Source organism: Morone saxatilis, unplaced genomic scaffold (genome assembly GCF_004916995.1).
Source record: "Morone saxatilis isolate NCDOM2014 unplaced genomic scaffold, NCSU_SB_2.0 Contig9, whole genome shotgun sequence".
In the NCBI taxonomy this organism is placed as follows: domain Eukaryota; kingdom Metazoa; phylum Chordata; class Actinopteri; family Moronidae; genus Morone; species Morone saxatilis.
The window spans coordinates 8033563-8055910 of NW_023340268.1; the positions used below are offsets into that span (position 1 = coordinate 8033563).

At 38.5% G+C, this 22348-nt stretch overlaps 3 protein-coding genes across 3 annotated transcripts; 1 reads left to right on the plus strand and 2 right to left on the minus strand.

The window, feature by feature from the left end:
* Window positions 1–611: 611 nt before the first annotated feature.
* On the minus strand, window positions 612–5793 carry ciarta (circadian associated repressor of transcription a). Its single transcript, XM_035681159.1, has 6 exons — window positions 5554–5793; window positions 4158–4508; window positions 3966–4041; window positions 3761–3839; window positions 3495–3648; window positions 612–3145 (listed from the first exon to the last, which is right to left on the minus strand). The coding sequence occupies exons 2-6, from the start codon at window positions 4506–4508 to the stop codon at window positions 2753–2755; spliced, it is 1053 nt and encodes a 350-aa protein (XP_035537052.1). The 5' UTR covers window positions 5554–5793; the 3' UTR covers window positions 612–2752.
* Window positions 5794–9542: 3749 nt separating this feature from the next.
* Window positions 9543–11728, minus strand: mrps21 (mitochondrial ribosomal protein S21). The gene is made up of 2 exons (XM_035681948.1): window positions 11596–11728; window positions 9543–9917 (listed from the first exon to the last, which is right to left on the minus strand). The coding sequence occupies exons 1-2, from the start codon at window positions 11676–11678 to the stop codon at window positions 9737–9739; spliced, it is 264 nt and encodes an 87-aa protein (XP_035537841.1). The 5' UTR covers window positions 11679–11728; the 3' UTR covers window positions 9543–9736.
* A 2404-nt stretch (window positions 11729–14132) lies between these two features.
* Window positions 14133–17754, plus strand: crabp2b (cellular retinoic acid binding protein 2, b). The gene is made up of 4 exons (XM_035681301.1): window positions 14133–14322; window positions 16150–16328; window positions 17114–17230; window positions 17416–17754. Exons 1-4 carry the CDS (start codon window positions 14241–14243, stop codon window positions 17464–17466), a joined length of 429 nt encoding a protein of 142 aa, XP_035537194.1. The 5' UTR covers window positions 14133–14240; the 3' UTR covers window positions 17467–17754.
* The last annotated feature ends 4594 nt before the right edge of the window (window positions 17755–22348 follow it).

The window sequence follows — 22348 nt, forward strand, 5'->3', positions numbered from 1 at the left end:
TGAATCAGCTGCTATAACACTATAAGTTCCCTTCGGGGATCAATAAAGTATTTCTATCTATCTATTAAATTAAATAAAAAGTAAAGGTAAAGTTATAAACAAAAAGTACATATCAAAAGTAAGAATGGGCCTTTTATCCTTATATATAGACATCTATAGGCCAATTTTAAATAATTATTTATTATATATATATTATTATATCATTTAATTTAAATATAAGATGGTGGTAATATTTGTAGTAATGTATCATAATTTAAAGATAATGATTTGTTTTGTATGTACATTTATTTGCAAAGTAACTATAGCTGTCAAATAAATATAAAGGTATAAAATGAACTTTTAAATGTAAAAATTAAACATAAAATGGAAGTATTTTTTCAGAATTGTACTTTTCTTATAGAGCCAAAGTAATTACAGATTTTTAGTGTATCAATATATCAATCTGATCGATTTAGAAAAAAAAAAAAGCTATTATAAAGTTATTGATGCAGAACAGCTGTCCGGTACGAGCTCCGGCTGCTGCTCTTTGGGTTGGATTTCATTTAATTGTATGTTGCACACTGCTAACCCAGAAGAAAACGGACTCACTTAAGAAATCAACAAACATATTCTGTATTTTGATGAACCAAATCACTCATTTAATATATAAAAATATGTGCATTTATCAATCAACCACCAATAATGACAATTTCATTATAAGAAACAAAGAACTAGCTGGAAAAAAAAGAAAACTTAAAAACAAGAAAAATTAAAGACATAAAACTGGGAAGATCTTTACTTTCTATTTCAGAAATAAAAAATGTAAAACCCAGCACAGCAAAACCTGTACAGTAGGATGCTACATTTTATATACCAAAACAACACTACACTTTTGTTCTCCACCATGTGCTTACACTTTATATGTTAAATAACATAACTCAGGGCCAATAAAAATGACTAATGGTGAAGACTGAGGAACATCTACACAACAGCACATTTGGTTTGCAATGACATGTGGTGTGATGATGATTTTACCATCCTTAGATCAATAATACACTCGTATGATTGATGATGCAGTGTCAGGCAAGTGTTTGATTAACTTTATGTAGTAAAAGTAAGGCTGACTGGTGACAACCACCAGAGATGAAACACCATTCAACATGAATGATATCGGATTTATAATACGGATGGTACAAATTGCCATAAAAAAAAGAATCTATGTGTTCATGAATGGAAATAGTTTTTGTTTATCATATCTGCATGATATTCCTTATTACGTCATCAAGAGTGAAGCACTTTTGAGTGATACAAATTATATAACAGCAAGTCTGATATAAATCCATATTCAATGGAAGCTGTTCTTTGCCCTCGTAACAACACATTGCATTTGGGGCATTTTGTGTAAAAAAGCCAGGCGATAAGCTAAAGTTACTTTTTATGTCTTTCAACTACTTCCATCCACAAAGAATTAAACAAACAAAAAAAACACAATCAAATGACAAGTTTGCCTATATAGTCTCTGATTCGAGTGCCTGTAAAAGCTCCCATGTTGGCTCCACAAGTCTACCGCTGAAATTGAGGTATCCTCTTAAACAGATCTTTAATAAATAATATCATATCATACTCTTTAATGTTAATAAATGTGTAACATTTCCTCTTTGTCATCCAAAGTGCAGTTACATATATTCAAATGGATCAAATATATTATGCCTGCTTTATAACGTATAAAAAAAATGGTCACTTAAAACCCGTGTGTGTAATAAAACGTTATGTTTCAGCTCCTTTTGCACAACAACAAAAACAAAAAGTTCACTCGCTGGCTAGATGAAGGAGTAACTGACATTAACATCCAGCCGAGCAACTCGTATTTCCTCAACTACCTCAATAATTATCGAGCATTCAGGTTGTGGTAATTCCTGTGCAGCGTTTTGCTCTTTTACATACAACAAAGGTTGCGTGTGATAATTACTAATAAATAAAGAAGTGACTGAATGCAGTAAAATGCAGAAAAGATATTAATGCAAAATGGTTTTGTTTGGCACATTTTGGCAGGGGCTATGTGGTTTTGCCGCACCATGTGTTACGATGAGCTGACAAAATACAATTTTAGGCATCCTAAATGCCATTTTTAGTCATTTGTCTTCATGGTTGAAATATTCTTTGTAACTATAACAGGGCTGCAACCAACTGTTATTTTCACTACAAATTAAGCTGCTAATTATTTGTTAATTCATCAGTTTGTTTGGACTATAAAATGTAAGAGAATAGGGAAAAATGGCCATCACGAGTTGCTAGAGCACAAGGTAAAAACCGAGAGATTCGTTTGCTATCATATGTGACAAAGAAAAGCGCTTTTATAAAAATGATATCTGTTTTTCTACTTTTTCCGTTACTGTCAGGACTGTGTTCCTTATGAAAAAAGTACAAAACAGAGCAAAGACTGCTTCAACGCATTACACACAAAGTATGTCCAACATCTGTTAACTTAGTAAAAGTCAATGTATACAAAAGTGATACCCTTAAATACAAACAGTTCCTGGTAATATAGTGCAATAACCCCGGTGTTATCAAAAACTACACTGGATAGTTATGAGTTAATGAATGTCTCTCTGCATTTCTCCTCCTCCTCCTCCTCCTCCTCCTCTGGTTTTACATGCCTCACAGCCATCACAGACTGGCTCTGCGCCTAACTTTATGCTTATGTAATCAAGTCCGCCCTCTGCCTTCACTTTGTCTGGCATGCTGTGGCACCTCCATGTGGTAGCAAGGTCAGCTAAGGCCCACTAAAAGGTGAGTCACTTGTAGTACGGGTGTCGCTTGAGGACACTGAGCTGTCTTGTGCAGCTGGGCTGCCACAAGGGGAGGGCACAGAAATCTCAGGCTGCTTCCGATTCTCACTTTCTCTCCTGATACAGAAATATGACGGCCTGCTTAAAGTGCCAGGGCTATCTGTCAACTCGTGTCCAGCGGTACAGCTGCCCCAGGCTGGTTCAACCGATTCTTCCGCTGGAGTTTTCTGTTTTTTCGGTGATCCAGGTAGACACGCTGAAACGGTGTCAAGTGGAGTTGCAGTCTGGCAGCTCCCATGTTTTCCATGTTGATGTTGCTTATCCTTGGTTGGGACGGTGCCAAAGTGGTCAGGGTCTGACCAGCTCAGTTTTCTCTTCTGGAATGGGAAAATAAAATTAAAAATAACAACCATGACAAACCAAGGTCTTAAAGGAGAACCACAGTTAATATATTTAACCTTCCTATGAACATGCTTTATATAGTTCATCCAAATCTTTACAGTAACATTGTTTTTCATTTCATCTTTTTATCATGTATATTATTTAGCCTGACTGTATTAATATCTTTTATGTTTGGTTTTTAAACAAATATGATGTTTTAATATAAATTTTCAAAAACACTGTACTGCTATTTCAACATCTCTGGATCATAAGACCTGCGATCTGATTAATGCACACGTGTAAAGGCACTGTCATATGGTAGGTAGCATCCAGTGTGACACTCACCTTAACGGGCATATGGAGCTGATTTTTTCGCCAGTGTGGTACGAATCTTGGAGCGGTGGTCTGGCTTGGTGGATCTGGGGACTGAAATGCCACCCGAGGAAACCAAATCTTCAGCATCATCTCTATCTGCAGCAGGTTGTGTAGGTATTTCTCACTGCAGAAAAAAGGAACAAGCATTAATGACAATGCTATGTATGGAGGACAATGACAATATCCCCTTTTCACAGCTGTAATATTATAAGCGTTGCTATATGTGATGGTCTTACCCCATTTCAGGCCTCTGTAGTATTCCAAGAATCCTCTGCAGTCTGTCTATGGCAACACTTTGCTGGAAACTGGATAAACCTGCCACAATTAAATATACCATTGTTAAGGCAAATAGGCACTTGGGGGTTTAATTACAGGATGGAATACAGAACAGAAACTTGAGAAGAGATGAGTCATTTTTGTAAATATTGCTCAACCACATACCTTTGTGAAATCGGCCAGTCTTCAGTCCATGTAGAAGATCAAGCAAAGGACAGATAAACCTGCGCAAATCTGCACACTGAGGAAATTAAGCAGAAAGAATTGTTTTACTACTACGGCCGATTTGGTATTTGGCAACAAAAAGTTGTTTACAAAATGAAACAAAAACCTAGGAATCGGTTTAAGGGTGCTCACTTTCTGAGCAAAGGCCAAGTCCCCCGGTGTTGACGAAGATGAGCCTAATGTGGCAGCTCCAGCAGAAGAGGCAGAACCGAGATGCTTCGTTTCATCGGAGCAGCATTCGGGCTGGTCTCTGTTAGTCCTCAAGTGCGGCTGATCTGAACGAGCTGGGAAATCAAGGTAATTCCCAGAAAGTGTGATTCCCTCGCTAACTGAGGGCGACTTTGTTATTCCACCGTCCCCCTCTCCCTCGGAGAAGACGTCGGCTTCATCCTCAGTCTGCTCACTCTCACTGAGGAGGAAGCTTGAGTTGGAGGGTAGTGAGTCATAAGATGGCCATTTGGAAGCACTGCCCAGTGAATTCATCTGTGGAAACAGGGAGATAATGTTTACACTGAGGCTCAGTAAGTAAACTGTTGGCACAGGGCAAAATCATGCAGGTAGGGTTGCAGTATCCAAATCAAAAAGGGGTTGCACTTACAGTACATTATCAGCATACTACACGGTGGTATATAGTACTAATAGTAGTACATTGCATATAAATTTCAATGAAGTAAAATATTTATAATGTGATACTGGTTAAATCAAAGGTTTCTGCTTTTTAGAATATATTGACACATATAAACTAGTTATGATTAGTCATATTAATATGAAACAAGTAGTGGCATTATTTTTGTAAGCTCATAAATGATGTAAAACACAAGCTATGTCACAACAAAAAATACCTACTGACGTTGCATAACAATGTCAACCAACCCATATCACACAGTCAAAAAAGAAAAAAGTGTATAGAAGTTACTCATATAATAATCCTAATATTCACCAGACTGACCCAAGCCCAATGCAGTCCCTATGGCCATCATCGTACAAAGTGTACTCGCTGTCAGGTTATTTGAGTGAAGTCAACCCTCAGCACGGTGTAATATAACCCGAGAGGTAAACGATCAGCGTTGATGCATTATCACATAGGGAGTAGGCACACAAAGGACCTGCTCCATTATGCAAATCAACACATGCAGTATAAAGTACGTAGGTGTGTGCAAAGGCCTCTGTGCACAAGTGTGTACAACCACTGTTTGTTATTCACGTCGGCTCAATAATAATAATAATAATAAACCTCGCTATTGTGATTTGACATTAAAATAATTCTTGTTTTCAACAGTTTCAGGTTTCCGCCACGGCTGATGATTTATACACGTGTTAAGTGACGATCGATAACTTAGTGGCGTAAAAACAACATGTGTGATCCTCGGTTGATGATACCCGCTGTGGACTAGTCAGAAAATGTATATTAACGTTACAAGTTAAGACAAAAAAAAGGGGGGGGGTTACATATTCTATTTAACGTAAAGTGAATCTGAAAACTTCCCCATAAAACAAACAAACAACAACAACAGAATAAAAGTCTTACCTTGTAGATGGAGCAGAATGTAATCCACGAAGAAAACGTTAAAAACACGCTCGAGAAAAGGAACGTTACTTGAAAACCGTTGAAAACAACAACAAGTCTCGCAGGAGAAAACTCAAACACAGCTAACGGCTATCTTAGAACGCGTGTACACGCAGCGGTGACGCCTGTTGTCCAGTTCTCGTTCGGTTCCACCCTGCCTCTTCTATTCCCTGCTCGTGTTCCGTTTACGAACGTTCCAACCTGTTCAAAAAGTACTCACAGAGCGCAACGGACGCTACACGTGCTGGATAGGTACGGCAGCGCGATTGGCTGAGAGGGGGTTCGCTCGTCTCCCATTGGCCCGGGGGCTCGGCCAATCGGGAGCGTTCGCCGCGCCGATTGGCCGGTATATGCGTAGATCCCACCTCACCTGCGACGGCAGCACGTGCGGGTGGTGTGGCTGAAGAACGAGATGAACAGCACGCGGCATTTGGCATGTGCTGAAAATGTTGGTAAATGAGGTTACATTTGGCCTCCTCTAAAGACACAATACTGATGGAGGGGGCGATAACAGTGAAGTTACGTGTCACAATGCTGGTATTTTTCAGTGTGGTTATGTGTTTGTTTGTGTTTATCTTTATTAAAATTTTTAGCAAATTTGTCTTGTAAGTATAATAGGAATAACAAAGACTGGACAGTGCATAGCATAAAGCATAAAGGATTAATAAGGACCAGGTTGGTTTGTCACAAAAGTCCAAAACAGTTAACATTTATCTGCACCATTTAAAAATACTTTGTTACCCTGCTAGCTGGCCATGTATGGCAAGTCCTGTTTAACATATGGCCATCCTTCATCTCCATATTCTCCCAAATGATCATAAAAGCCATGTTGTTTTCATAAAGTGCAAAGCATGGATGCAACAGGGAGCCCAGCAGACGATGCAAACTGTATATTTATTAATGCACGACTGCACTTTTAAGAAATAATTCTGCACTTTCAGCAAATCCAGCCCAGATGGGACTTTATGTGTGTGCTGTAGAAGCTCTAGTCTTTTCATTGTTCATGATGAAGTTAATGTAGATAAGACAGACAAGCTTATGAGATATGGCATCATAGTCCTATTAGAGCCTGAGGCAGAAAGCTTGGGACACATGCAGTCATTACATAGTGACATAATACTGCACATGATTGCAGCATGAGCAAGTGAATCACTTCTTTTGTCTTGAGGTATGGCAGGATGAACAGAAAAGGGCGTCTCAATAAATGCATGACATGTCTGACTCTCAGCCAGGGGGTCGGATATTTTTGGTAGACTGGTACAAAACCTAATTATAGTTCAAACAATTGTGATTGCCGTTATCACAAAATAATTTAATTACATTTGAGTTTCCGAGCTATCTGTACGGGGTCCCCAGGCAAATCAACACATGGTAATGATCTTTTTATGCAAGATTGTTTGCGTCTTTCTTGTCAGCAGTGTTGGGCTAGTTACTCAAAAAAATACTCGTTACTCTTTGAAAAAATAATGTAATTACTTTACCTATTACTCCCTGCCAACAGTAATTAGTTATACTACACTAAAAGACTGGTAATTGATTCCTTTCTCCACAAAATTCAGACTTAACGACGATTAAAATCCAGTTTAGTTTGTTAAAATCAAAGTAATGTGAATACTTCCAGCTGCTGAACGTTTCCATGAATCCAAGGATGTGATTGGATTGTTGGATTTCAAATCAGTAGGGGGTTGTAATATTGTAATTAATTAGTTTTGGAGGAGTAACTGCAATATAATTGCTGAAATTCATTAGTAATTAGTCGCACTACTAGTTACTGGGAAAAGTAATCTTATTACAAGTAATGAGTTACTGCCCAACAGTTCCTGTCAGGGGCTCTTTGGCATCTTATGAAAGGCTTGATGCACGTTCTTGAAGTTTGCACAGTGTAATTCAGCTCCAGATTTTTTGATTGCAACATGGATACCGTCACTGAGCAAACAGCATCGTCAATACTATCAGCTGATAGAGAAACCATGCAAACAGTGGTGGCCATTATTAACAGCTCTGTATTCAGAACTGTGAACACGTAAACAGCTGAAGGCTGCTTCTACCATGTGATTTCAGAGATGCAGACTTTCAGTGTCATCTGTTAGATAGTGGGAAGATGATAAGTTTGCTCGATGATACTGTTGCAGATCATATCCATAACAAGATTCTGAGCTCATTTTTAAGCCCTCGGGAGCGTATAGCACACATCTTTCTGCAGTGGTGGAATTAAAACGTTTGAGGACAAAGGAAAAACCAAAGGCAAATCTGAAAGTACTGAAATAGTTAGTAATTAAGGCACATTTTTTGAGTACCATAGTTATTAGATGTTGGATTAGAACTAATGATATTAAAATTAAGCATGAACAGCAGCTGTTATACTGTTGAGTGTTGTATATGTATAGGAGTTTCTTACAGGACAGAAATCTGCTCCCCGTGTTTTCTAACCAGGTGTTAGACAATTAAAGAATAACAAGAGTGGGTTGCCCATAATACAGCTGATATTTGTCAGTGATAAGAAAGTGTAAGTGTGTGTGTTGGAGTGTGCATGTTGAGGCCAACAAAAACATATTTGCACATTTCACAATCATATTACGGGACATTGATACTGACTTCACAACCTGCATTACATGTTACATACTTCTGCCCTTTTTGTTATAAAAACCTACAGACGAATTACAAATGACACAATATTAAAAAACAGCATGCACTATCCTATTACCTGATTCCATACATGAAAATCAGTTCTTTAAAAGGGTCTAGAAACACATTTTCATATATGTAACCATTCTAATTTTGTCTTTAATTTCCCTGTCTTTACAGGTATTTGTCTCTGCCACCAACAATACAGTGGAGGTGAAAGAAAACATGTCTGTGGAGCTCACAGCATGGAAAAATTACACAGCAACATCCCTGTTACTTGGAATAAAAAAAACTGTTGTCGCCAAAAAGTAGTTCCAAAGAAAACTGCTCACAGTGAGGTCTGTGGATTATCTACAGTAATGAGCATGCTTTTTATTTCTGGAAAGACACATTGCTGTTAAAGTTTTTAAAAGGTAATTTTTCATGCTGTCAGCAAGACAAATTATACACTAGTCCCTATAACAATGTTACAGTTGGAGGCAGAAATATCAGAGAAGCTTGAACAAATAAAACCAAAAACTACAGCCAGATACCACTAGAGATAAGAGGAAAGTACGTTTTTTTAACTGATCCTTTTAAAAAAGAGGTATCGGGCAGCAGTCAATCTCCTTCAGTGTAAAATATAAGTAATCTATCATACTGCTTCCCTCAGTCCTTACAATGCTGCCCACTGACCGAAGCCACAGGACAGGGCATCAACATAACCTGCTAACCTCACAGACAAGAAAGCCTGGTGCAAGTGATTAACTTTTCCTGTGTGAGGGAAGAACCCTTTAAAGCCCCCCATGGTGAAAGCACAGGGTCTGACGGATGTGCACGGCCCATGTGTCTCACTTTTGGGAGTTTGCAGGAGGTGTCTGACACCATCAGTGGACATTAACGCCACACTGTGCAGCAGTGACCTTGAATTAATTAACAGTGAGCTGCTGCTGCTGCTGGGATCTTATTCCCAGAATACAAACATCTCCTGCATTGTTTTTTCCTCCAGCAAATGAGGTCACATCCAACTACTTTCGAAACTACTTCCGAAGCTTTTGTGTGACCCAATGTACCTTTAAGCCATAAACCTGTGTTTACAGTATACCAGTTTGTCTTTGTTGTTTAAACGTAACTGTGATAAATACTTCTTCACCAGCTTAAGATTTTCGGAAAATGTAATCACATTTATCAGCTTTTTCATTCGTAAGATTGTGTGGGAAGATTCAAAACACCAAATGTCATCAACCAAGTCATTAACATAATCATTACAACCAAGAATGAGCACAAAAGATTTTTCCCTTCAAGTCAAATTTTGTAGAAAAGTAAAAAGACAAAAATGTCCATAGTTGACTTGACAATAACAATTATTCCTTTTATTGTTAAACAAGTTGACATCATGAAAGCCACTTTTCTCAGTATTTCCCCAAGTCTATTTAGATACGACAGTGTCATTGTGTTGATGTTGATCGCTTCTTCTACTTTGTTGGCCCCGTTTCAAGCAGTCCACTGCTAACGTCCTGTTTCCTCCCGCTCCATTCGACTAGCTGCCGACCCAAGGATCCACTCGGTTTGTCCTCGAGATGAAGCCGATTTTTTTGGCCATTTCCATGTGGTAGATCCGCCTGCATCTCTCAAAGTTCAACCGCTGTCGCTCTCGGCAGGGCTTCTCGTAGTATCGCTTGCGCGTCACTGTATCAACAATCCCCTCATTAGTCAGTAACCTGGAGTATGTAGACAAAGTGTGTGAATAACTGGGACTTGGATTGCATTCAAGTCACTCTATACAGCAGGTAAATGGAAAGTACAGGTGAAACTGGCAGAGCAGCCCGTCTCAATTATGGATTCTTTTTAAATGATTTATACATTTAAACAATAAAAACATTTTACTGCTTTGGGTAATGAATCTAAAATGCAGCAAACTCCAGCCATGGATAGCCTAATATAACACCATAGGTTATATATAACAATGGAGAACGGAGAATCACACATCCAGACCATTTAAAAGTCATAATAAAAATATTAAAAATAATAACCTGAGAGCATAAAGCATTTCTTAACTATTATGCTTTAAGGACACCCTCTAAACACTTTACAATTCTTTCATTTATTTTTCATTGTAATCAAAATAATTTAGCAAATGAATCAAAATACGTTTTGTATTTAGACAATCACTGGATACAGTGCAAGTGCCATAATAATGCAGTAGGTCACTACTGCATTATTATGGCACTATTATGGCACTACGCTCCAAAGTGTTCAATATTCAACACATAAATAAATAAATAGATAATTATGAAGTAAACTAATTAATAAATTGTGGATAATATATAAATGAAAAAATAATATGTTTAATTATTCAAACTTGACTCTTTATTTTAAAATGTTCTTAGTTTTATATGACAATTTATACTTTTTTAGACATTTTTATTTCAAAATTCTCATTCTGAAAAGTCTGCTTTTATTTTATAACTACGTTTTTCCCCATTGACTGTATAAATAACCACTGGCTATATATATATAACCATTGACTGGTTTTTCACTTCATCCCAGGGGGCATGTGAGTCGCTGACAGGTGAGAGGACAGTAACACCACCGAAGAAGGGATGTTATGAAATAAAATGCGTCATTATGGTGACACGAAATAAAAACATTTTAAATTTTGAAATACAATGTCTATAATAAAATAAAAATGGTATCCAAATCTAGTTGTTATTATGAAATATAATAATAATAATAATAATAATAATAATAATAATTATGAGTTGAGTTTTTATTTCTTTAGTTATTTCACAAATGATTAATATAAGTATGTATTTAATTAATGTCAAATTGAACTTTTGGGGTTGTATTCTTTAAACCTCAGTTACAATGTAAGATTAATGTTATTCTCCGTTTGTTGAATGTTCCCTTAGATATATTTACAGTTTTTAGATTTTTTAAAACGCAATTAAGGCACACATTATCTATAATAATAATTATTATTATTATCTTACTGAAACAACAGCCCAAACTACTGATTTAACGTTACAGACTTATATAACTTATTTAACTACAGTTACTACGCCGCGACGAAATGTTGTAACTGTCAGTAATAGTGATTATTTCACCTCAGAATTTAAACCTTTTTTTTAATCTAATGTTTACGTTATTCTATCTACAAATAAATGTAACGTTATCTAACAAAAAAACATAAAAACACACAACAAACAACAAACAACAACAAACAACAAACAACAACAACATTAGCTATCCTGCTGTAAGAAGTGACACTACTGCGCAGGCGCAGCTCTGTGACATTGAGCGGAAGGCTAACTGTTGAACTGAGCTAACGTTAGCTTAGCATTCGCCGCGTAACAACAAATGTCACCTTCAATTGTTTATTAAAAACACGAGATTGACCTGTTCAAAGTCTTGTACGCCGCCTCAACGTCGCCGTTTTGAACCATCACTGTCCGCGCAATGAAGCGGAGGTGCCTCGACATGTTGAGACCGGTTGTTCCCTCTTAACACCGATCGGGTGGAAACACCAAGGTGCAAAAGGTTCCGGATACTAGAAGCATCATAAATCAACGCTAGGTGACGCTTTACTCAACCGTTCTCGTTAAGGGCTTTTTCCATTTGTTTTTGTTGTGTTTATATTAATACAACTGAAAAGATGTGGTGATCTTTGCAACTCAAACATAAACATGTTTGTCATCTTAGCACAAAAGTTAATCTTTCTCAAAAACTCACTAAAACTGTACATTCAAACCAAGACTCTTAACACAAGTAAAGTTTATTACATAATCCTCTGAACGGCTGAACCTTCTTGTCTTGTTTTATTTGTTTGTTTGTATTTTGCTTTGTTCCTGTGTGTTATTGATATATCTTATCAAATATCCCAGCTTTTATTTTGTTAAATACCCGGTGGACATGAAATAAATGACACACTCCAAACATCTCTACAGCACAGGGAGCCAACGAGCAATTCTTGTAGTTTATAAACAGGGAGATAATTTTCAGGCCAATCGCAGATTTATGAAACCACATCGGTTGTCATAGGAACAGGGTAGAGCAGTGTCCAGTGTTATCCTTTCATCAAGGCCATTCTCCTCTTCTTCTTCTCATCCCTGAGCTGCTGTTGTCCTCTGCGTGTCTCAGTCTGAGGTCAGCCAGCGGTGAATGCTGGCCTGGATGCTATGTCCAATTTGCATTCAAAAGTGCTTTTATATTTCCTTTCTCTGTACAAAATACCTGATGAGGTTAATTCCCATGTTGCTGTAACCCTATAGAGTGCCGTAGCTGCATGGTGCCACAGGGAGAAATGCTGAGACAATCTGCACAGATAACATCATGACTCCTTTTGTTGGGTGAATGCACTGCATCATGTTTCCAGAGGCATCCCTTCTGATCCAGACCTGATGAAATATTCTTGGCAGTACGTGTGTGTGCATGTGTGTGCGTGTGTGAGCAGAGTGGGAGAAATAAAGAACAGACAGAGAGTGTATAACTTAACTTAAATTAAGTTTGCTCTGAGAGTTTTGTTTCACTCGGGGTGCTTTTATCAAATCAAATCTCCCTGACAGTACTTGAGGGCATTAAAAAATGGATTCATTTATTCTCACTTTCTTTACTTTAAAGGTCCAGTGTGTAACATTTAGGATGATCTATTGGTAGAAAGGGAATATAATAGTACATTATGTTTTCATTAGTGTATAATCACCTAAAAATAAGAACTGTTACCTATATGAGCCATTTTATGTACAGGGAGAGCAGCTCCTCTTCCTCTGAGAACAAACAAACCAAACACTGGCTCGCCACCGTATAGTTTCTCCTACATGCTTGGAAGGGAAGGGTGAGGCGAATCTTTAATTATTGATTTTCACATTTTAATCCTATATCATCCCCTAAATTTCCACTCTGCTTTTCAGGAAATACCAGTTAGAACAATTTGAACTAGAAACTGTATATTTAAATTTGAGGGAAATGGAGGGAGGGTTTTGAATCAGCCAATTGGTAATTTTCATCCAATTTGACTACAATCTAATTCAGCTTGACTTTGTATAGTAACACAGCACAAAAAAACTACATCTTACATGTGAATCAATCCCTGAATTTGTACTTAAGTTATTGGTTCTGTAGTATAAAATTAATCTGTCATATAAATAAACACATAAATATTGATTCAATCAGAATTTAAGGATTTTAGCCGAATGTATCCTTGTATATAGTCTTACACTGACGCTGTTTACCTCAAAGAGGCACTAAACAGTGTCTTATGTCTGGGTTTGTTTACCAAAATAAACATGGAGCCCTAAAGACATGTAATGTAACCTGCCACCACCCAGTCCAGATAAAGACAGGGTGAGATGGCAGCATGAGTCAGCGCTAAATGGCCCTCACACAGCCTACAGTGTGTATGTGCAGTTTGAGCATAATGAATACATTGATGTGTCTCCACTCTCAGACATTTTAATTGTTCTGTGAAAATGTTGGTGGCACTTTCCTGCCTCCAGCTGCATGTCTTATCTTTTGCCCCTATCATTACCCCCCCTCTCTCATTCACTCTGGAGCTGAACACATTAATCCTGATATCTGATTTCACATTCCACGTCTTACAATTTAACACATCGCTTCAGGTCGGATTGGATCACCCTTTCAACCCTTGCAGAAATAGGTATAATCACTGTTCTGGACTTCTTGACAAATAACTGGGACTAACATGACACCAACTTTTAAAAAAAACAAAAAACAATTAACTGGCTGCTCATCAACATCAAAGCACTTACTGGAAGTGCATTTTCCAGCTCGTATCCAAATCTTTCACCATGCTGACAGAGGTGGTGGGTACAGTTAGAATCAGGGGGGAAAGTCCCTCCCTGCCACCGGCCTCTGTATTGGCTGAACCAGCATTACATCCAGGCGAGCTGTCAGCCAATCAATGGAGGCGCAGATACAGGCAGAGGAGAGGACTTCGCAAACCGGTTAACGGAGAGGGACAGACTCGAACCGGAGAGCTTGCTGCAGTCTCACTCGGCTTTCTGATCAGCAAAATCATCATCACAATGGAGCAGAAAACCACAGATTTCTCAGGAAAATGGAAAATGAAGTCTTCGGAAAATTTCGAGGAACTTTTGAAAGCGCTGGGTGAGTGAGCATAGATTCATATTGTATTTAATTGGCTTACAGAAAATGCCCAATAAAGGTGTTTATCTGTCCCTAAAAAGTTTTCCAACACGAGATTGTGGGTTGCATCCCGTTGTTGGCGGAAACCTTTAGATCAAAGTGCTTTACATGCAAAAAACTATTCAAACTGTGATGCCAGTTGAGAGTTAAGCCGCATATTGTTATCTGGTTTATCATCAACCATTCAGCTCCATTGTCAAAATGCAAAAAAGGAAAAGGGAAAGGGAAGCATCTCCTGCACAAAGACCTGTCAATCACGTTGTCAGTGGCATTATCAACTGGAAATCCACTTGGCTCAGAGGTCAACTGGAGAACCAAAGTGGTTTGAAGTGGGTTCTCTGTGGTTAAATTGGTTTGCCCCTGCCCTGCTGCCCTTATGTTCCTGGGAATACTGGTCTTGTTAAGCTATGAGGCTGTATGGACTCCGGTTATAAGACAGAACAGGAGAGAGAAGGAGGTCAGGCGAGGGCCAGCCAGTGGCATCCATTAAAAATCTGAAGACAAATAGCCTGTGGAGGAATGTTAGATTAGACTCATCTGAAGCGGGGTCCTCCTCATGCGGTTGTAATTAGAGCCAGTGTAAACGGAACTAAGCCTTGACATGGGCCCCAGCAGCTAGCCGGCTCTGAGACTGACTTTCCTTCACTTCCCTGGGCCTCTCTGACCCAATCTACGGCTGTGTGTGTGTGTGTGTGTGTGTTGCCTCTGTACCACTGCATGAGCAAATATGGTCCGAACTAAATCAGATCTGAGTCAGTCCAGCTCATGTGAATAATGGCAAAAACTAAAGGGTCAACATGCAGTTTTACATTCATTAAACATCACATCACATCGCTACGCACTCAGCACACAGATGTTTATATAAGCTATTTATTCTTTCAGCCTAGTTGTTCATGGCACATCAGTAACTACGCCGGTTATACATATCTCCTGAAAATCCTGTTGTATTTCCACTTGCTGCATAAATTCATGGATTAGTTGTAGAATGGGCCTACCAGGCACAGGCCTATGGGCCCATAGGGGACAGGGGGCCTCTATTTGAAGTTACTGTGAACATTTCTTGTTAGAAAGTCAATCAAATTACTACAGAGACACAAATCAACCCATAAAGAGATGAATATAAAGATGACTATAAAACAACTAAAAGGAGACGTGAAACAAGCACAGAGAGACACAAAATGGCCACAAAGAGATGCAAAATGCAAAACAGATATCAAGAAACATAAAGACACACAGAACACAAAACAATCATAAAGGAAACGACAACAAAGAGACACAATGTGGCTATTAAGAAACGCAAAACAACCACAAAGAGCATACCTTACATTAAGTTCTTAGATTAATTTCCGTGATTCATTCAATACAGAAGAAGACATCAGCGTGCAGAGACTTGAAACTAAGAAATTAATTACAATGAACAATTCATTGTCTTATTTTTTTTCATCGAAGTTATGTTGTAACTGTGTGGCATTGCAGCAGCACATACTGTTTTGAAAACTTTCAGGCTGCCAAAAGGCATTGTGAGAAGAAGGGCATGAATTGTTAGTTGTTACTCACCTGTTATAAAATCTGCTGAATGACTGCCGACTCTCAAATATCAGATGACATAGTTTCACTGAATGCCAACCATGGAAACATTTCCCAAACATTCCCCGCTGGCAGCTGAATTACCACAAAGTGATAATGTAACACTGTCAAAAAACGAAAGGTGCTGAAAGTTTCGGTAAAAAAATAAAAACATATAATATGGTCTGTATATCATATTAGTTTCTGTCTGTGTGTGAACAGGTGTGAATGTGTTCCTGAGGAAGATTGCAGTGACAGCGGCCTCCAGCCCGGCAGTGGAAATCACCCAGCAGGGAGAGTGCCTGTCCATCAAGACCTCCACCAGTGTCCGTACTACCCATGTCTCCTTCACTGTGGGTCAGTCCTTCAGTGAGGCCACAGTGGATGGACGTCCCTGCACGGTACACATCCCGTAACTTCCCATGTAGCATTCCTGTATAATGTACTAATACTTGCATACCAGCATTTGGCCAAAGACAGCATAGCTAGCCTAGAGCTCTGCACAGAAGAAACATATGGAAATAATTTCACTCCAGAGTCAGTCCTGGTGATAATACATGGATCTGTTCTTCATTTCTTCATGCTCAGTAAGTGGTGATGGACATAGTTCCTGACAAGCCGTAAAAATCTTCTGACATGCAGTGATCGGCACAGAGTTCCAGTTATGATCAAACCCAAACTTTGCTATAACTTCACAGCGTCCAAATGTAATTTATTAAAGGCACGTATGGACTGGAAACATTTATACAAATAATCTGTTTGGAAAAATATAATGTCCACATTTAAATCCTTAAAAAGGCATCTACTCCTTCTACCTCGTTAAAAATCCCAGGACCTGTGAATATGCAAATTTAGTTAATTTCTGAAGTTTGTCCTTCCACAAGATGTCTCCTACTCGACTGTAAAGTCCATTATCAACATATGTGCAGTGGTGGCTTCAGTTCCTACATCACACTTGTATGAGTTGCATACTAGACCAAAGTTGACTTCCAAGCCCTTAAGATCAGATTTTCAATGAGTGCAGAGAAACTTTCCACATTCAGCAGATTAATGTAAAACCATCTCCCTAGTGTCAAACTCTGCGCATACATCATTCTGAAGCTCAAACATCCAACTGTAGGAACAAGAAGAAAAAAACATATTTTTGAGGAGGAGGATTTTAATATTGTTCTGTGAATCCTTGCAGAGTTTTCCGAAGTGGGAAACGGACAGCAAGATCAGCTGTGAACAGACTTTACAGAAAGGCGATGGACCCAAGACAGCATGGACCCGAGAGCTGACCAACGATGGAGAACTGATACTGGTAATTATTTTGTGTACAGCCCAAATGCACAACTTTATAAAGAGAGTATTAGACACTTAAACTAAGGTGACTGTCTTAGGAAAAGTTAGTAGGATTCATCTTCTGGGCAAACTTTATGGCAATCCATCTAATAATAGTTATAACTTATAAACCCTTTCTGTCCTTCTGTTGCTGTTTTCTTCCAGACAATGACTGCTGGGGATGTTGTCTGCACCAGAGTTTATGAGAGGGAGTGAAGACTGTCATAAAATCCTCATGTTTTGTGCCTCATGCATGGTTTACATTTACTCGCCTTGTTTTCTTCTTCTTCGTCCTCCTCCCAGCCAGTCAGTCAGATCTTACTCAAACAGTGCACTGTGTAGAAAAGGCTCACGTGTTGTAACAGTACTGTAGTTGCTTTTAAAACACCAAACTGAACTTAGCCTGCATGTATCATATTAGAAATGTCACACATTCCTTTTTTTAACACTGTATTGCAGTGTCTACATCCTTTTTCAAGATGTTAATAAACTGTTTTATATGAATTTACTGTTTGATGGTTCCTTCTCCAACCCTCATCCTGTATGTTGCCTCCTCCCTACCCCTCCCATTCCCTTGTCGTCCATCTGCATATCACTTTACATCACTGTCTGCCATTCAAACTCTCCTCATTATTCCACACCCTTCCCCCCCGCCCCTCCTCCTCCATCTTTCCATTTGCAATCCAGTACCTTGTCCTCTGCATGCTCTCTGTCATCATAGCTCACTGCAATATGTAGTCAGTTACTTCAAAAACACCCAAAGACAATTCACATTTTCTAAACTCCACTTTGACAGACCTTTGGCAAAGACGGGATGGAAACTGGGAGTGGAAAGGAAACCGAGTGAGTGAAAGAGAGAGGGTGGTCATGAGAAAATTATTTCATGGCATCAGGAGAGGTTATTTTTTATACGATATGCGCCCCTTCCCAGCTGTACCGACTTACAGAATGAGCTCAATAAAAAGTCCCCCACCCTTGTTGCTCTGGCTTTGCACCCAGGTACAAAGTGTTTAGTGGCTTCCTCTTAGACTGTGCAGGGAGATTTCCAGCTGTTCCCTTTCAAAACCAACTTTTCAACATAGTGGATGCAAACAAACAGACTTAAAATGTGAAGGGAAAGCCCCATTAGATGAAAATGATAGATTTAACAGCGTTCAGAGTCCCTAAAGTCTGTCTTTGACTCAACTGCATGCTTCAGTCTGAGGCTTCAGACCTTCACCTTGCTGTGAAAAATGGACCTTCGGGGTCTCTCAGGCACTTCCTGAGGAGAGTACTGCTACGGTTCACAAGCTGTGATGGTTTTTCCAGCTTTTCAAACAGTGTGCAGACAAGCGCCCCTCTGAAGTGCTTCCCAGTTTATACACACAGTGCTGAACAAGCAGAGGGAGCACTGGGCCTCCTCCAGGATAAATGTTCTCAATGACCTCTGTGGGTAAATGTGTGTGTTTGCATCGGCAGTGGAGGAAGTACTCAAGTAAAAGCAGCAATAGCACAATATGAAATTGTTATACTGTATATTTAATTTGAATTAAAATTTGTTTGTTAACACTAGTGCGTGATGCATAAGCAGCATGGTGGAGCTAGTTTTAACTACTTTACATAAAGTAGAGTAATTTAGTCCAGTGGTTACCAACCTAGGAGTCACAAAGGATCACATGATCTGATGGGTTGTGAGATAATTAATGGGGCAGGAAATAAGAAAAAAATACTTCTGCCACTTATATTGATTGAATATTTTGGACCTTTCTCTAATATTTACTGTTTTGTGCAATAATGGATCATTTGAGATGATAAAAATCTCCCTTGGTGGAACTGCAAGCAACTCATAGACATCTAAATCAAGCAAGTAGATGCTGCTTTTTTGTGAGGGGTCACAAGCAAAAAAGATAAGAAATCACTGCTATTTATATACTCATCATATTTATTTTATTTAAAATCTTAAAGTAACTGGTAACAAGGCTGTCAAAGGCTGTATAAATCTAGTGCAGTAAAAGTGTATATTTGCCTCTAGAAGTATAAAGTAGCAGAAAATGGAAATAGTGTAGAAGTAATAGAAGTAGAAGTACCTAAAATTTGTACTTAAGTACAGTATTTGGTAGATGTACTAAGTTACATTCTACAATTAATCTGCATACAGTTTGTGTCTGTGTGAAGAAAAGAAGAATGAAAATATAATTTGTGACCAAGTATGCATGGCTTACACAACGTCTCTCATTATTTACGTGGCTTTAGGTCTCACAGACAGAAAGTATGTTTTGAATGGCCTCAGTGAAACCCATGTTATTGTGTAAGCGCTCATCAAAACCACAGCACTTTAACTGCACTCTGGGGGGGGATGGAAAGTTCCCCCCTTTTTGCTCAATAAAAAAATTGGCATTACACACACACACACACACAAACTGGATGCCTGATTCTGTCTAAAAGACCCCCTTTGACTTATGGTTGTTAGCCTTGTAGGAGCAGTCTAAACCATCCAGTCCCTCCTTGTGAGCCGGGTCACTTTCCACACACAACTGTTATGCCAGTTCATTCCTCAGGCAGTGATGTCATGGAGCATTGCATTGCTGGATTGGCTGAAGGAATGCTGTGGTTTTAGGACCGGGAAGCACCCAAGTCCAGGCTTTGAATCGAGGCCATCTGGACCAATCGTGACTGGGCAATTAGTGGAAATGATGAGTCACAGGAGTCAGCTTACAAACACAGATGCTAAAGAATGGCGTGAAGACAAACAAAGCGAAAAACCTGTGAGCAGGTTCAGGCCGACAACACAAGTTAAACAATTGGAACAGTTAAAGAAACTTCCATCAGTACTTTTGTAGTCTATTTAGGCCACATCCTTTTCCGCCCCAGCATCTACATGTGAGCTCTGTTTCTTAATGGTTCTCCATAAAAAATTAAATTCATCTCAGTGGTTTCATATTGTGTAATTTATAGATCCACAGTAATATGAACCTTTGGAGTCTTAACTCCTAAACAGGAGATACACTCCAATACCAATAAGGCCTGTATTATGGACATAAACTAAGGCCTTTTTCTTTTCACCATCGATTAAAATCTGCTGATTATTTTCTAAATGAATGTATCGTTTTGTTTCTATAATGGGGATTTCTTCAAACTGCTTGTTTTGTCGTGAAGACATTTTCAAGCTGCCCAATTTTTAATTATTATCTTATCAGTGGTTTTCACCCTTTTATTTTATGACTTGTGACCTAATAAAAAAACCTCTGTCACCTTTGAACCTCTTGTCACAAGTTGCATGTGGAGCTCTGAGCAGTTTTTCGTTTTTAAATAGTTTCAGAGGCATGAAACAGTAAAAAGTTTAGAAATATTAAGCTAATTTTATGTAGCACAAACATGTTTTTTTCTTCTTATTCTGTACAGTCAGACATTGTTTAAACCCACAGAGAACTATTTTAAATTCTAGATAAGAAACCAAATTTCAGAGAAATACTGAACATGTCTCAAAATGTAGGATAAATTTGTTTAAAATGAACATTTCCATTAGATTATGGTGCAGCCATAAAAACATGAAGCTCTGGGCTTGAATAAAGAACATATATGTGAAATAATTTGTCCAAAGGTAAAGCTACTTAAAGGGTGAATTAAATAACACTGATGCTAAGCTGTTATCATGTGATTACTTAAAGGGTTTCCTGACTCTACTACCACTAATAAACACCCAAACCCAATCTACACATAGGTTATTGTTCATTTATGTGTCTATTTGTGCATAAATAGACTGGTCACATGTGTGAAGACCTATCCAGTAACATGGAATGTACAGTATGAACCAGGCTGTATGTGTGTACTGTACGTTTGTGTGTGTGCGTGAACAGAACAGCCTATGTGTTTATAATGAAATCATATGACTGCCCTCACCCATGTGACCCCATGTGACTTGTAGGAGTAGAGGATGAAAAGAGGCCAGGCTACAATGTACGAGGGCATTAAGCCATGAAGCGTGTGTAAACTAAAGGTGTAATCATTCCTGCTCAGTCTGTGAATGCAGGCTCGAGAAGTACAAAGAAAAAACCTTTCAGCAATCGACCTTCATACAGCTAGCACCTTATCACTGTGTGCCACAATATTCACTCACATCTAATAGCTCTTGTGAATAAAGCAACAAGTTACATAAAGTAACATATTTGGAACAACAATAATTTAATTTTAGGATTATTTTTGAATGCATGTTGTATGTGTATCTAATGTAATTAAAATATGATAAAAACTAATAAATGTTTATTTTCTTGTTACCTGAGTTGCTGCACCTACCTGAGGTCTAAGTCCCTCATTCCTCCTGAGAATCACATTAGTCAGCTGAAAGACCAGAGAGGTTGGGGGGCAAATTATTCCTTCAAGGTGCAAGGGTGACATCTACTGGAAGAGGAGCATAACATTAAAAAGAAAGGCTACATAAACACCAGGAAAAGACTGAGATAAAACAGACATACTGTATGTTTACAGCAAAAGTGTAGCTTGGTTTAAAAAGGAAAACTCACTAAAGGAATAATGATGTCTACCTGGATTAACCTCAACGGTCTGGGCCTAATCAAAACCTGTTTTGGCTAAATTTGCATCCAGACGTCAGATTGGCTGAGATACAGAGGACAGTTAAATGCCTGATAAAGACACACCTGACAAGTAATCCTTTACAAAACACATGTTCCTTTCTTTAACCGTACAGAATTAGCTAATGGTTACCAATTTACCGAGCATCTTTTAGCCAGAATTACATTTCCAATTAAAAATACAAATAACGTAACAACCTATTATCCTGAATTTTCCTGAATTTTGTAACAACCCCATTATAATAATAACCCTAGTACTATTGTACAACAGGTGTCATTCCCAAAGGTGTGTTAATACTGAGCCACATGTTTTTCATTGTACTTTGCCTTTAAATTACACCATAGTAGGCTAGGTATGTCTTTTGTTTTATGTCATCCCATAAACTGGAACAGTAGAATCACTTCCCACTTTCAGAGAGACATTGTACCATTTCAGTCCATTACTGTGGAAAGTGGAAACATTTTTAGACCTTGACCTTAATGTTACAAATAAACTTAGAGTTGTCTGTTTCAAAGTACGCCATCAATGC

What these genes read in the sequence shown, in the direction of transcription:
- ciarta (XM_035681159.1), bottom strand. Translation starts at nt 4,508, where the DNA reads ATGAATTCACTGGGCAGTGCTTCCAAATGGCCATCTTATGACTCACTA. An exon ending in ACTTGGCCTTTGCTCAGAAA is followed by an intron (nt 4,042 to 4,157) that starts GTGAGCACCCTT and finishes TAATTTCCTCAG; the next exon opens with TGTGCAGATTTGCGCAGGTT. An exon ending in AGCTCCATATGCCCGTTAAG is followed by an intron (nt 3,146 to 3,494) that starts GTGAGTGTCACA and finishes TTCCCATTCCAG; the next exon opens with AAGAGAAAACTGAGCTGGTC.
- mrps21 (XM_035681948.1), bottom strand. Translation starts at nt 11,678, where the DNA reads ATGTCGAGGCACCTCCGCTTCATTGCGCGGACAGTGATGGTTCAAAAC. An exon ending in GCGTACAAGACTTTGAACAG is followed by an intron (nt 9,918 to 11,595) that starts GTCAATCTCGTG and finishes TACATACTCCAG; the next exon opens with GTTACTGACTAATGAGGGGA.
- crabp2b (XM_035681301.1), top strand. Translation starts at nt 14,241, where the DNA reads ATGGAGCAGAAAACCACAGATTTCTCAGGAAAATGGAAAATGAAGTCT. An exon ending in GGAACTTTTGAAAGCGCTGG is followed by an intron (nt 14,323 to 16,149) that starts GTGAGTGAGCAT and finishes GTGTGTGAACAG; the next exon opens with GTGTGAATGTGTTCCTGAGG. An exon ending in ACGATGGAGAACTGATACTG is followed by an intron (nt 17,231 to 17,415) that starts GTAATTATTTTG and finishes GTTTTCTTCCAG; the next exon opens with ACAATGACTGCTGGGGATGT.